Here is a 15,002-nt window from a genome sequence, read left to right as displayed (position 1 = left end):
AAGCACAGATGAAAAGAATGATAATAAAGTACCTCTAGTAGTCGTTCGTTAGGGTTGAGCTTACGTTCTGCTATCAGCAAACGGAGGTGGAGTGGATGCTGTGCCGCGATGTCAGATCCCACACTGTGTTTCCCTGGATGACTCATCGCTGGGATTTCCTTCCCTTGCCGCCTCCTCCCTCCCTCCCCCTCTTCTGGGTGTGGACTGGCGCTCGCTCTCTCTCTCTCTCTCTCTCTCTCTCTCTCTCTCTCTCTCTCTCTCTCTCTCTTTGTCGACGGAAGGAATGGTTTGGGAATGTCCCTATAAACCCAATATCTTATAAATTTATTAAGCTTGGATAATTGAGTGCTGCGAAACTCAGCTTTGCGTGTGTGTTCGAGAGAGAGAGAGAGAGAGAGAGAGAGAGAGAGAGAGAGTCATGGGTTATAAGTGGCACGCCAGAGCGTAGGCCATCATACCAACAAGAAGGAAAAATGTTTATTGCCTCGACGAAGTAAACCTCAGTAGTTGGCGAATTTTGGCGCATTCGGGCATCGTGTTTCTGTGGGGGTGGGGGGAGTTTAGCTTGCACCATTGGATTAATAATGTATTTTCAGTAATCTTGAACTGTAATTGCGTATGGAGGTCATGCGAAAAAGAACTTGCTTGCACAAAAGACCATGAAAGGTGACTAGCGCCGTAACCGGAGCATTTGTTTCTTTTGAGATTTCTCGTTAGAAGATCCAACAAGCAGGAAGGTATAGTTAAATAAGTTAAGGTTCTAAGTATTGGGTTTTTTGATCCGTTCTTTAGGACGCCTTCACAAGAAACCCATCAAGAAGGGCAGCAAGAAACCAAAATGCAAGCAGCCCAAGAAATGCAGAAAGTATGTTGGTGAGTATCCGCAGATTTTTCTTTATTGAACTTGACTACAGGCTGCTGCTATTCAGTGTAAGTTTATTCTTGGATTTTAAAGCTGGCAAATGCACGTTTTTTTTTCTGTTGGAATTTGTGTGTGTTAAGTTTTGAAGCACTAATTAGCTTTTCCAGTGAGTTCATTTTTTTATCCGGTTGCAATCTTTAGCAAAACTGTGCAAAGTGAGTGAAATGCAGCAATAATTTCGTATAAGCACAGAAGTAAGACTGTTCCACTGACAAACCCTCACCCCAAACTGGATAGATTTTCTCTCTCTCTCTCTCTCTCTCTCTCTCTCTCTCTCTCTCTCTCTCTCTCTCTCTCTCTCTCTCTCTCTCTCTCTCTATTTAAGATCCTTTTTAGGCATTTATACAGCTCGTGTTTTTCTTTCCTCTGGTGTTTGAGCACGTTCACATTTTCAGGCTTGGCATTAGCAGTAGAATTTTCCCTTTTGCATGTATTAGTTGTACGTAATCGGATGGATGTAGACATCCCATGGCAACAGCTGGTTTAGACGCATGTTGAATTATATGTTTAAGTGTTAGGTTATGAAGGTTTTCCTTTGACCTGTGTTTCTCTCTCCACTTCCTCTTTTACTCATTGCCTAGACAGCTAGCTCTCTCTCTCTCTCTCTCTCTCTCTCTCTCTCTCTCTCTCTCTCTCTCTCTGACCTTAGCAACACTTATAGTTACTCTTCTTCCATAGTAGTTCGGAATTGTTTAGCTTTGCGGTAGCATTTAGTAGACTCGCGTTTCAGAATTATTTTTTACCGACGCAGATATTATTATTTTAATAATTCCTTATGAAAGGGTCTTAGAACTTGTTTCTTGTTCTTATCATAACCTTTCATGTGGATGCTATTATTTGTGGAATATTTTCGTATGACAAAGGAATGGTAAGATGATATTTCTGGCGCAGCTTCCTCCTCTAATTTTCGCTGAGGAAGATGTGGATGGTAAGAAATACTGCGAAGAAACAGGTGACCTTTTGTTAGTATACAGATAGCACTGGCGCCTCATAAATGTGTCGTTTGATGCCTGTCGAGGTTTATGAAAGGTAAGTGGTCCTTACTGGAATGATTAATTGTGGTTAAAGTTCATATTCTGATCTTGTTCGGTGTTTCTATTATTTTGTAAACAATTCTTCATATTTTGAGATCATCGTATTGACGGATTAGACCTGGGCTGGGTAGCCCTGTTCAGCGCGGGGATATACAGAGCATGTCACCTTTAAGTCTGTGTGGTCTTCGTAGCGAGGCAGACAGCATTTTGGCTGTCGGGTTCATTCACCTCTTGGACCCCTTTCTTCCGAAAACTATTTAATAGAGTGGAAGGTTAAGAAGCTGATTTGACTGGCTTAAATTCATGTTTGATTATACTGGAATTTTGAAATGTAACGTAAGGTGTTCTCTCTGCTTCCGTGATGACTGTCAGTTTGTTTCAAGTACTTGTTATAAACTAGACGGAAATGTGTGTTGTTCACTACAGTCCATCTGTCACATTAAGGGTAATCGCAGTCACATTTGAGATTTTTTGGTGGTGTTTAATAAAATTGAAATTGAAAGTTACGTTTTATCACGAATTTATGGAAAATAGATTTATAAAATTATATATTTACAAAATGTTGCTCCTTAAATTTGTGATCGTTATGCTGACACGAAAATGGTACCCAGCAGTTTTTAAAGAGCTCCCTTGATGCTGACCTTGGCAGGGTCAGGGCATTGATTGAGGGCGTTGGCCCCTGCTGTGCTTAAAGGGGAATCTGGTAAGAGACTTGTTGTCGTGGATATTTAGGTTAGAAGTGTGTCTTAGAGCCGGTTGTATATTTTTTGTAGTAAGCATTTTCTGAAGTGTCTTTGGTTTGTCGCATTGCAGGTATTGAGTGAGCCAGAAGGGGAGTGGGTGTTAGCCGACGAAGGGCAGCTGCAGCCGCTCCTTCTCTGCCCTAAGTTGCCTTTTGCCTTTTGCCCTTCACCCCACAAACTCCTCTTGTCGTCGTTACCGAATAGTTTGTTTTAAGGAGTTGCACTAGAGAGACGATGGGCTTATTGCGTCATTGAAAAGGAGCTTTTACTAAGTCCTTTGTCCAATAAAATTTTCCAATGAAAATGTCTTGCCTGTTGACTAAGGTGGCTCGAGTAAAGTGGAACAAGTTTATATATAAATTGTACTTCAAAATTTAGTTCAGTGCTTTTGGTGTTCGAATTTGAGTTTTAAATTGGGTGCTGGATTATTGGACAATCTCTCTCTCTCTCTCTCTCTCTCTCTCTCTCTCTCTCTCTCTCTCTCTCTCTCTCTCTCTCTCTCTCTCTCTCTCTCTCTCTCTCTCTCTCTCTCTCTCAAAGATAAAAGCATTTGTGGTTTTTCATGTATTGATTGTCAATCGAATCTCATGCTTCTAGAGATTTTGCATGAATTTCAGGTAACCTGTTTCTCTCTCTCTCTCTCTCTCTCTCTCTCTCTCTCTGTTAGGAATTTCTTGGATATTTTCAGATTCGTCCTCAGTCAACATTGGCATTTTTGCTTTTGCTCATAGGAATTTTTTAAATGTGTAAGTTTTAGTGTACATGTATTTTGCATTGTTAGGCTATACCCAGTAACTTCATTTTCCACAGTAGGCGCATAACACATTCTTTAACGTTTTCGTATACAGTGTTTCTTGTTTTAAACATTTCCAGTAACTTAACACATTCGTTCACATTGTCATGGGTGTCTTGTTAAAGACTTTAAGATAATCAGTGCATGATGGTATTGATGGTTGCATGTCCAGATGTACTGCTGGCTTCCAAGGTACTTGTACATATTTACATTTATTTTGTGTAGCTTCTAATGTATTTTTTATTTAATGCTGGTCCCTTGAAAACACTTCTGTGACAAGTGGCTGGAAAAGGTATGAATGTGTGTACTTATCAGTGTTGGAAACTGAGGATGAAAATTGATTTTTAGATAAAAAAAAATTTATTTTGGACTTGGCAGAGCCGTGTTTGTTGATTATGCTTTGTTCTTGTAATTTTTGGTAGATTGTGCATGTTTGCCCCATTATCTTTTTTATCCCAACATTTTATAATTTTAATATTTTTATTACTTGATAAACTTGGCTTCCTCCAAAGAGCGTTAGTTTCAATGATCTATAGTATATTCAGTTGATAATTGCAAATTATTTTCATACAGCCACAGAGATCCGCTGCGAGGAGAAATCACGAGGCGGTATGTGTTACGAGGTGATCTTGGCAGAACCTTCAGCTGACAAACCATCACCACCCCCAACCACTTCTCCAAGGCCTAAGAGCATGACTGCTGAGGATATCTCTCAGAAGCTTGTGCTTGCTGAGGAACGCAGAAAGGTAGGACAGTCATTATGATATATATAAAATGGTTGAAATATTTATACATCAGTTTCAATGCAGTTTCTCACACTTCGTAGTATGTAGCTTGTAGCAATGCTGACAAATTCTTGTTCAAGTTAAGAGGTTTTAGTTTTTAAATGTTTTAGGGTAAATTATGGAGAGTTTAGATTTAATTTGAAGGTATCAAAGATAACAAGATGCAAATTTAACCCTGGTATTTCAGGGCTATTAGCTAATTTGAATATTTAAGTGCAAAGTGAATGGTTTGGGGTCACCTATTGAATAAGTAGAAAGTTTTTAAACTGTATTTAAAGTTTAAGCTTTGAACTCTGCATATTATATGGTAATGAAATTTTCAGTCTATGGAGGCATCCCGCTTGGCTTCTGTCAGCGAAAGGATGTCAAGACTTGAGGATGCCAGTCGAAAGAGGGAAGAAGCCAACAAGCATTTTATTGCTACCACTCAAGCTGCCCTTGAAGATAAACTTGACACCAGTTCCAACAATCGTAAAGCATATCTTAATGGCCTCCGAGCTAAGATTACTGATCATGTGAGTTGGTTAATTCTCTAGAAACTATGTGTAGAGGTTAGTGAAATGAATAGGCATCTAATAGAAGTTTTTTTTTTCGATGGGCTGTTGTGCTTATGTTGTATTTAGAATGTTGCAGAACACATTTTTTATGGTAAGGGTTGACTTTTTTTTTTTTTTTTTTTAATTAAATACAGAAGGCAAAACAATGTAGCTATTTGTTTAAAATGCAGGAAATGTCATTATCACATAATGCAAAGTATTTCTCCTTCAGTGTATATTACTTGCATTTGTAAGGGTGAAAGTGAAAAACGTACTACATTTAATTTACATGATGGAGAAACTGATGTGGGCAATAGGTGCTCTGTCAAAATATGCCACATATTTGAAATGAGAGCTGTTAGAGTAACCACTGGGGCGTAAGTCTCAATATCCTCCCTCCAGGACCAGCCTTTTAGCATGTGCAGCTCAACCAAGTAGACCTGAGTCTCCTCCTAAGATGAGGCAAAAACAGTATGGGTGTTTCTATAAAATGCAGGATGCCTTTTTTGACCTAAATACAGTACTCGATTTTTAACTTGATAGTATCCTTGTGGGTTTCAGTTGTGGTGGATAAGAGAGTGGGAAAATGACTGATGTGTGATAAGTTCTACGTCAAAGTGTATGTTTTAACATTATTTAACCTCGTTTTCTCCCTGAGTGATGTAATATTTTTTGGTCAAGCTCTTTGTTGTCAGGTTACTGTATTTGTTGTCGGAAATTTAAGTTTTGTAAAATACGTATTCTTAGATAAACTATATTTAATGTTTAATGAAGTGTAGCATTGTAGGGTAATATTACCTGTAATTAAATTGGAATCATAGTTAAGGAAAATTATTACTGTATTGGTTGTATACGGAGTTTGACTATAAATTACTGTACTTCTGATTAATGATGTAGTACCCCTATTTGTGCCTCTAGTATGTAATGGACCTTTGTCATATTACAGCTAAACAATGTGGACAGTGTGAGGAAGGCCCTTGATGAACAAACTAATGAGCTCAGAGAAGCCATTGAGGTAAAGATGAAATCAGCTGAAGAAAACCGCACAGAAAACCTTAACAAGATGCTGGAAAAGCTTAAGGACCATGTGAGTTTGGGAAATATCTACTTCATGAAAAGTACCTTATTATAATATATACTTTTGTCAGAATGTGATTTTGTCCATAATATTTGACACAAGGCTGATTTTGTTCAAATATCTTATCTTCTCAGGAGGAATATGCAAGGAAGGTTCGCCTTAGCCATGAGGAAGCCATCCGACAACTTGAAGGGAGAATTCAAGAAAAATTAGCCATGGCAGAAGCTAATCGGGAAACTGAAATCCTGAGGAAATTGGAGCCCCTTCGAGAACATGTAAGTTGATTTTCATCATTGTAACTTTTTGTTTTCAAACAAAACAGGAATATGAAGGTTAGAGTTTTTGTTAACTGAATTTTCCAACTTCTAAATTCTGTAAGAAATGGAAAAGAAAAGAATGTTTAGCATTGAACATGTTGACTGGTCTTAAGTTATCTGTCCAGTACACATTTAGTGGTATAACTATGGTGTATGATAAAAGCATGCATAATTTTTTTCTTTCATACCTTTCAGAATTTGAGTAAGCTACCCAGGTTAAACTGATAAAAATTATTTTACTGTTGCCTTGTAAAAACTCCAGCCTTCATAATATTTTTGTGTTTAGTATAGTTTTGCACAACGATGTTTTGTTATACATTGCACGCTTAGAAATTTATTTCTTGTTATTTTGGATTTTTGTAGACTTTTAGTTGTTTTGGTTTTATTTTGATTATTTTTTGTTTGTTAGTCAAATAAGATAAATGAAGCCCAGCAAACAGTATCAAAGAAGGAGGAAGAATATAAGAGCAAAAAAGAGGAAGACATCGCACAGTATGAGGAACGGCTCCGCAAAATTTCTTTAGAGAAAGAAGCTAAACGGCAGGAGGTGTCTAGAACATTATCAGGAAAGATTGAACAGGCCCAGGAGAACAGGAGTAAGGAAGAGGAGGAACTTAAAAAGAAAACTCAGGAAAAAATTGCTCTTAGATTAGAAACGGCAGATAAAATTCGTAGTGAGTTGGAGGAAAAGGCTAGAAAAGCAAAGGAGGAGCAGGTATGTAGTTTACTTTGCCAAGTGTGTGTATTTTTTTATTACTGCAGGGTTTAATAATTATTTTAATTTGCCAATCCTATCTGAGGTCTTTTTCATGACCTAATGATTACTTCTCCACTAAAGTTACTGTAAGCTTTCAAGAACTTGTTAATTTCTTAGGCTTGTCTGAAGTGTGATTGTTTTTCCAAAATTAGTTTGTTGGTTGTAAGGAATTTTGAGTTTTAAGGAAATTTTGATACATGAACTGTAACATTAAATTTGATTTCTCAAATCTAGGAACGCCGGGCTGAAATTGTACGAGCAAACAAAGAGCGCATCATCGCCGCAGAAGCAGAGAAATGTGAGGATACATCCTCAGGATAAGTAAGATTTACCCTTCCTTCCCAGCCCTCTCACCCACCCACCCATTCGACCCATCGGAGCCCACTAGACTAGATTGCTGATGACCACATTTCCATGAAGACTGCCATCCTAGTGGGGCCAAATAGTACTAAATATCAGGCCATGGGGCTTAAAGACCATAAGAAGCCTTTATGTGAGATTCTGAGGCACTTAACATATTGCTGTCCCCTCTTACCAATCAGATGTTGCCCATTTTTAGTAGGTTAGTATTGTGGATTTTGGGAGATCCATTTTGCCTTTGTCAGCCTTAAGGTGGTGTTATAATCCTCCTCTTTTACCCAAGGGCTGGTAGTGGTTTAGTGCGTTTTCTCCCACTGTCTAAGAAGATTTGATGTTCCCTCAAAGCTACGCCCCATATCTCATTTGCCTTTATTGAAGATTCCTAAAGAATCTGCTATATTCCGCCGCATCTGATGATGTATGCTTGTACATTATGCATATGCTCAGCTTAAGAGGAGAAAAAGATTTTAAGTGTTTAAATATTTACTGCTGGGTTCTCAGTGATAGGTACTTTTAAGGTTAATCATATGATTATTCATAGATGGAATGCCTCTTACTGCCAGTTTTCTAATTTGGGATGTTCATGTCATCTTGGTCTGTTAATGTATGAAAGTGACAGCACACCCACTAACAGAAGTAGGCATTATAAATGATAATAATAGAATATTTAGGTACATTATATTCAGTTATGATCCATATACTATACTCAGTGTGCGTAGGGTATTGAATGAGTGGGTGACTGGTGATGCAAGGTCCATTTATCCTCATAACTCGCATATCTGCTATAGTGTCCCAGAATGTGAGATCCCCTCCCACTCTTCCTTGCAACTATATTCATTTCATCTCTTCTAGCTCTCTGGATCTCTTTTTGTGATCCTTTTCAAGTTCCCTTTTAATAACTCCCACGAATTTTGATTTCTTCAAGAACTGTCTACACTGCCTTCTGCTTGCTGGTGTTTGCGGTAATCACATCCCTTAGCGCCTCAATGCAAAAGTACTGTTATTGTAAATCGGTGTTCTTCAGACTTCCCAAACTATTTCTAGTATGGAGTGATATTCTGGATTTAATATTTAACTTTAAGGAGCCTTGTGATCTGTCTTAGTTTTTAAGGATTTTTTCTACCTTAGGTGAAAACTGCAATCTCTTCTAAGACTGCCTTCAATCATCAGAATTGTTGTTCAGTTTTCATCTTTGTACATTGTGTAAAAAAAAGGGGTTATTTTCCAAGTTGATCAATTGAATCTGGATAATTTTCACAGAAACCCTTTGTTTAATATTAGCATAAGTGTTTAATCTAAGGAACTGTGCTACAGTGGCACTTTTTATTTGAGCAGAATTGCCTGTCCAGTGGATGGTTTTTTCTGATTTTTTCTACTGGAATCTTTTAATTTATCCTAATTTTTAGTTGAGAGGAGCATTTTTTTAGTTTTCTGTAGAAGAGATAACTTAATAGTCGCCCTTTTGCTGCATATTTAAAGTTTGACCTAGGAATGGGTTTTCATGTTTAGAAGGATGGAACTGGGCACTTCTTTTATGTGAGTTTGAATATTGTTTTCACAAGTATCCATAGGCCACAGCATTATTGGTGTAAAGAAGTTCTTAGAAAAAGAATATTGAAAATTTTATAAAAGTTATATGAAGCCAATTTGTAGGTAGTGAATGGTGTGGATTGCTAGTACTGTACATCTAAATTTAGTAAAACAGCACTGGACAATTGTGTAGATGATTTGCATGGGTGTGAAAAATGGTTGCTGGGGATAAGTTGTATGGCAGATAGATTTGTTCTTGCAGTGAAGTAAATGTTATTTTTACTAGTACAGTACTGTATCATGTTGAAATTCAGGAGCCAAAGTAGACTAAGTGCCTGAAGTTTTTCATTCATTAATGATATTTTGGTGCTATTTCAAGATTTTTCCTAAGTTTTTCCTTGTGATAACATCTGGAGTCTTGTAAAATGTTATTTCTTGAATGGCAATAAAAACTGATTTACAAAATGTCGCAGCAAAAGGGTTAAAGATTTTTTTTTTTTTTTTTTTTTTTTTTTTTTTTTTTCTAGAGGTCTTGAATCTTTAGGTTTTATTTTAGTGAGATAAGGGAACAGCTAAGCAGAAAGCATTTTAATTTTTCAATTTTATTTTTTAGTGAAACTTCTAAAACTCAATATCTTGATCACCTTCACATAACCTAGTTGAGTAATTTGACTAAAGGCAGCCAAACACATTCAAGCACACACAAATGGGCGTTTTATTTTAGTTTTTCATGATTAAAGGAAAGACTGAAGGTTTTGTTTACAGTAGTGTCAACTCTAGTTTCATATCTTTAGAAACAATAGTCAGGCGTATAAGAAGAAAGGCACCAATGTAAATGGAACAGTCCAATGGTTGAGGCTCCTTTTTGTATTTCTCCATTTGCTCTCATTTTAAGAAAGTGCCATTTCATTTGCTGTGATTTTTTCATTGAATATCTATTTTGCATACTGTAACAAGATTTATATATGTTTGTGCATTTGCAGTATAAGTACATTCCACATTATATAGTGCTTGAATAAATGGTAGTCCAAGTTATTTATGGTTTTATTTCAGCAGAAAGATCTTATCCTAGATGTTCAGTTTGTCAAGAGACAGCATTGCTGATGTGGTGTTGCATAAAATTTTGTAATATGCATTTTTAAGGAATACGCCACATTGAAGTGTTGAAGGAACCTTTATGTAGATGGTTAAGGGTCTTAGTACGAAGGCCATAGGAAAATTGAAGGTATGAGATATTTGTTATACAGTTTGTCACTGCATATGTACTAAAAATATAGTCCCCATTACATGGGCATGCATTAAATCCATAAAACTGCTGAAAGGAGGGGGATGTTGAACACCCCATTAAATTGAAATGATGTTACTTCATCAGCTCTGATGTGAGGCTTTTTTATGTTGCAATTCTATAGGTTTTAAGATTTTTGAGGTCCCTAAACTTTGAGAGAAGTTGAGAGGTAAACATGAAGTTATACCCATCTTTGAAAATAAACAGTGGCAGTAAATGTAGTCCGGTTAAATTGTATTTATAAGGAGTAATTTGGATTTTTAAGGAGACAGTTGTAGTGGCAGTGTGTGTGATTACATTATTGGGTAAATGTCTGAAGCTGTACTAATTCAGTTTCTGATTTATGAATGCTACTTTAAATGACTAGATAAATTTTCTTAGCTAAATTTTAACACAGGGATGGCTGAGCCTGCAATGGCTCAGGTGTTGCTGTTGCCACCTTTATCAGTGTTTATCTGGTATTGTTTATGGGAGATTTTGGCCATACTTTAAACACAGCTCTCCACATTATTTTTAATTATTTGTAAGGAGAACAACACTGATACAGTACTGGGAACTTATATGCTTTATCAGGAACATGATTTGAAAAATATGAAATGAAATAAAGAAAATATAATAACTAATATTTTGTTATTGTATGCAGAAAGAAGCTTTGCAGATTTATTTTTAAGACATTGCAAATACAAACTGAATCAAATTTACCAAGCAGTTTGTACATTATTCTTTAGTACAATCATAACTATTGTAGTTTCATCCTTGGCACATTGCCACATGTAGGTTTGTCACATACTGTGAAGACTGGCTAGCATTTGAACTTATTTTCATATTTTCTATACAATGTTAGAAAATTCCTGGTGGTGAACATCTTGTAGCATAACAAGTACTGTATTTGAAGAATTTGGTTGACAACCTCCAGTTGGGGAGCTATGCATGGTTAACATGAAGCATGAATTTTGCTATACTTGTGCTTTTAATTCATAAACAGGCACCCACTTTAATCTTGGAAAAAACCTAGATTCTTATTTTTTTTTCTTGAATCTCCCTTATTAGCCAATACAGTACCTACAATCAAGGTACCTCATGTTTTTTGCAGCCTGAAGGAATGCAAAAATGCTGTCAGTAGTTTGTGTAATGTATATGGTTGACTACTACTTGAGGCTGAGAACATATTCTGCCAACAGGACCCTACCCGAGTCTTTCTTATGCTCATAAGTAGGGACAAAATTTCATCCCAAATTTATCAGGTTTATTTGGCATGACGACAGCAAAAGGACACCTGCTCTAAATGGGCAGTAACTGTTCATCAATTACCAAACTGTCTGTCCCGTGGTGAGTAGGTTTTGTTGCGATATTCAACTAATGGGTAAAAAATTTTATGAATTCAGTCAAATTCACTTTGACAGTGTGGGCACATTATATTCCTTGAATAGTCAGCATTATGGGTTCCTATACAATCTTGTGCATGAAAATTTGCAATATATGCTTCAAACATTTCCACTGACAGTGACAGGCTTCCTTCATACTACTTAACCTCTACATTGGTGTTTTGGTAAATTTTATGTGAAATAAGCACGTCACTAAACACTTATGACTAGTGTGGAGATTCTGCAGCTACTTTTTTCACTGTCTTCCTTATACTGGGAATCACTTTGAGTACATACATTATCCAAGATTTTGCTGCTTGAGAAATAGTTCTGTTACAATCCCATGGCATGCACTGATAACATTGTTAGGTGAGCAAACATTTGGATTTTGATGAATCTTCACCATCAGAAATACTACCAGATTCTTCAGGACTAGTAGATTCTTGATCTTGTGAGTCGATTATAACTATCTACAGTTGAATTTGTATCTGGTTCAAGATAAAATCCACTGCCTCTTCAGCAGTATAGAAAACTTTTTCTCATTTCCTAGGAGTTGATATATTCCCAGCTGATTGCCATGTGGCTGAAGCTTTTTTTTCTTTTTATCAACTCACTACATTCTCTAGTGATTATTGTACTATATGCATCTTAACAAGGATCTTCAAGCAATGTGCTGACAGAACAGAAACTAAGCTGATACAGTGTAATGTTTGTGTCATTACTTTAGCATTTAAAAAAATAAGAAGGCAGAGCACAATGGCATGGAAACTGAGGATGCAGGAATGACGGAAGATGACAAAAATAACTGTACAAAAGTAGCTAAAAACAACTGCATCCCATGGTTGGATCTATCATAACCAAATTAACATTCCTACACTTAAGAGTGAAGGTTCTGTAGCTTTCCCACAGCAACAATGGGCAAGGAGATATGGAAGACAATTACCTCAAAAAGCCCAAATAAAATCTTCAATGCAAATTAATAATTATCAGTAAGAGAGTGCCGAGTGACAGAAGTATGTAAAAATTAAAAATTGAGGTTTTGAAAAATATCTCAGCCATTCTAGTGTTAAATGAGTGTAGAATCTGAAGAATGTAGTCTTAAATGTTTGCAAAGGAAAATTTTTTGGAATTGCAATAGTATCGAAATAACTGATAATGTCTGCAGGTTATTTTGAAAATTTACAATTCAGTAAGTTCACTGCCTTGACTAACACAAATTAAAATTATGACAAAGACTAAAGAATAGGCACAAACTGTGGAATCATTAATGTAAACTGAAGCCGTTAATCCCAAGTACAATGTGCAAAAGTTTTAGAATTTTTACCTATATTTTGTTGTTTTACAGTATAGTATTAATGATCACTCCATAGGACTTTCCCTATCAGTAGGTAATACAATAAGAAATGAGTGAATCCACATATCCCACAACAAATGGCAAGTAATGGACACTATGTTTGTCGATCTTCAGTATTTTCAATGTATATCCAATTAGTGGTTTACAAAGCTGTTAAAACAAAACCCTTCTGGCCAGCCATGTAGGTGCTAAAAGTTCTTAGTTCAGTGGTCTGATTCAGTTACTGATTTTGTAATTTTTGGGCTTATTCTAATCAGCAGTTGTCTCAATTCAGTCCCCTTCTGCAACTGTTGAAATAAACTAAAGGTTTATTTTCATCTTGCCCTCTTTTTCTTAGATCAGGGTGAAGACCATTAATGTTAGCAATGTGGTGAGAGCACTTGCTCGATGATCTTAATAGATGGAGGTAAAAATGAGGAAATATGCAGTAATGGGTATGGGCAAAGGTGTTTTGATTTTAAATAACACTGCAATAGAATTAAGTATCTATAGGTAGAGGGTGTGTTGGAGTCACTTGTACTTAAATTGACAAGTTTTGAGCATTACCCCCCACCCCCCCAGTTGACACAATTTTCAGATAAAAAAATCAATGATTTATATCACAATAAAACAGTATATTCATGGCAAACTGAAGATTATTTTAGCTGTGACTGGACTTCCTATCAGAAATAGGATGGTCAACCATGTGAGTAACTTTCTTGCCTGCACTCTTATCTGGTTTATATCTTAATATAAGATGGGATGATTATTGTCTCAAGTTCTGTACCATCAAGGTGTCTGGCTTACAACACTGCACAAGTACTACATTGTTGGTGTTATCCCTTTTGGGTGTGGCATCCTTTTTCAATTCAGAACAGTCATAGCAGCATTGTTTACTGCTTTGAAGCTTACATTTTAAATCTCTTCCAGCAAGTCGAACAAGTTAGACATTTTCTAATTTTCACCTCTCAAACATGAAAGAATCTTGTGGAATAGCCCACCTGACCCTTGTAATCTTGTACATCATGATATCCTCAATGAAGGTGACAGCTTGAATGGTTATGGGTTATACTGTAACAATCAGTACTTGGAACTGAACCTTGTATTTTATGATGTTATTTCAACACTGGTGATGTGGGAATAGGTACAGGTGATACTCTTAACAAGCTGTGATGGCTGCTTTTGTTGAAGACCCCTGGAGAGATACAGTGGGTCACCGACTTATGGCGGGGGATCTGTTTCAGCACTGCGCTGTAAGTTGATTTCGCCATGTTGGTTTTTAGCTGTTACTGGCACTTTAATAGCACCGTAACTTGATGCTGCATCAAGTTACAGTACTGTTAACTTGATGCCTATTCTTGCTGTTAGCACCATAACTTGATGCAACATCAAGTTACGGTGCTGTAAAACGCCGTTAATGGCACTGAAAAGGCTCTGTAAGTTGATGATGCACTGTACTCTTAAATAGTCCAGAGTGACTATAGTAATAATCTGAACGTATCTAATGGGAGTTAGTCTTGACTTTCTTTGGAGGATTTACTTTTGAGGTTAGAGCAAAAGCAGCTTTGGTTACGTTGTTAGAAGATTAAAAGCATCCTTTAGAAGAGGATTTTTGAAGGTTTTTAGTGAATACTACCAGCTTGCTTCAAGGTCTTCCAGTATATGGAGTGATTTTGGAGATAGTGAAAACATTTTTAGAAATGATCCTGGTAGGGATAGAGCCCTATGGAAATTGCATCAAAATGCAACCATACAATGGTGTCTTTTGATAGTTAAGACACGGTTCATCATCAAAGGAGGTACCCTCATTGTCTCACCCAGGGCTCCATATATATGAGACCAACCAATGTCAAGAATTTTCTCAGCTGGCCTTTGGCAGAGTAATGCCTGTTGACATAATAATGGAGTCTATATGGTTTCAAAGCAGGAAGGTGCCTTTTCCTGCCTACAGCGATTACCCATAATTTCCTATTCATCCTAATTCAAATGTGGTAACAGTTCAGCCAGTTTCACCTTGACTCTTAGGCCTGTGTTACAGAACAAGTTTTTTTGGCATATCAGCCATTGAGCTTGTTGCTTAACAGGTGTCAAGATCCCAAACTTGTAAAACCAAGTTCTTATAACATTCATATTTTTTCTTGGCAGGATTTCTTACCTGTGTTTGG

The 15,002-nt window shown here is 36.8% G+C and overlaps 1 protein-coding gene across 8 annotated transcripts in view; it reads left to right on the top strand.

The window, feature by feature from the left end:
* stai (stathmin) overlaps positions 1-9,890 on the top strand; it is a 51,764-nt gene extending 41,874 nt beyond the window's left edge. For 5 of the 8 annotated variants that reach the window (XM_067125221.1, XM_067125223.1, XM_067125224.1 and 2 more), the window contains 6 exons: positions 4,066-4,238; positions 4,601-4,792; positions 5,760-5,900; positions 6,026-6,166; positions 6,618-6,923; positions 7,200-9,890. In XM_067125221.1, coding sequence (XP_066981322.1) covers positions 4,066-4,238; positions 4,601-4,792; positions 5,760-5,900; positions 6,026-6,166; positions 6,618-6,923; positions 7,200-7,286 — 1,040 coding nt within the window. In that variant the 3' untranslated portion in view covers positions 7,287-9,890. Of the gene's footprint in view, positions 1-792; positions 874-4,065; positions 4,239-4,600; positions 4,793-5,759; positions 5,901-6,025; positions 6,167-6,617; positions 6,924-7,199 lie in introns of all 8 variants that reach the window. The other 3 variants (XM_067125217.1, XM_067125218.1, XM_067125219.1) reach the window with 1 other exon arrangement.
* The last annotated feature ends 5,112 nt before the right edge of the window (positions 9,891-15,002 follow it).

Source organism: Macrobrachium rosenbergii, chromosome 23, assembly GCF_040412425.1.
Source record: "Macrobrachium rosenbergii isolate ZJJX-2024 chromosome 23, ASM4041242v1, whole genome shotgun sequence".
In the NCBI taxonomy this organism is placed as follows: domain Eukaryota; kingdom Metazoa; phylum Arthropoda; class Malacostraca; order Decapoda; family Palaemonidae; genus Macrobrachium; species Macrobrachium rosenbergii.
The sequence above is the reverse complement of the archived record's forward strand: the minus strand, read 5'-3'. Positions and strand labels throughout refer to the sequence as shown.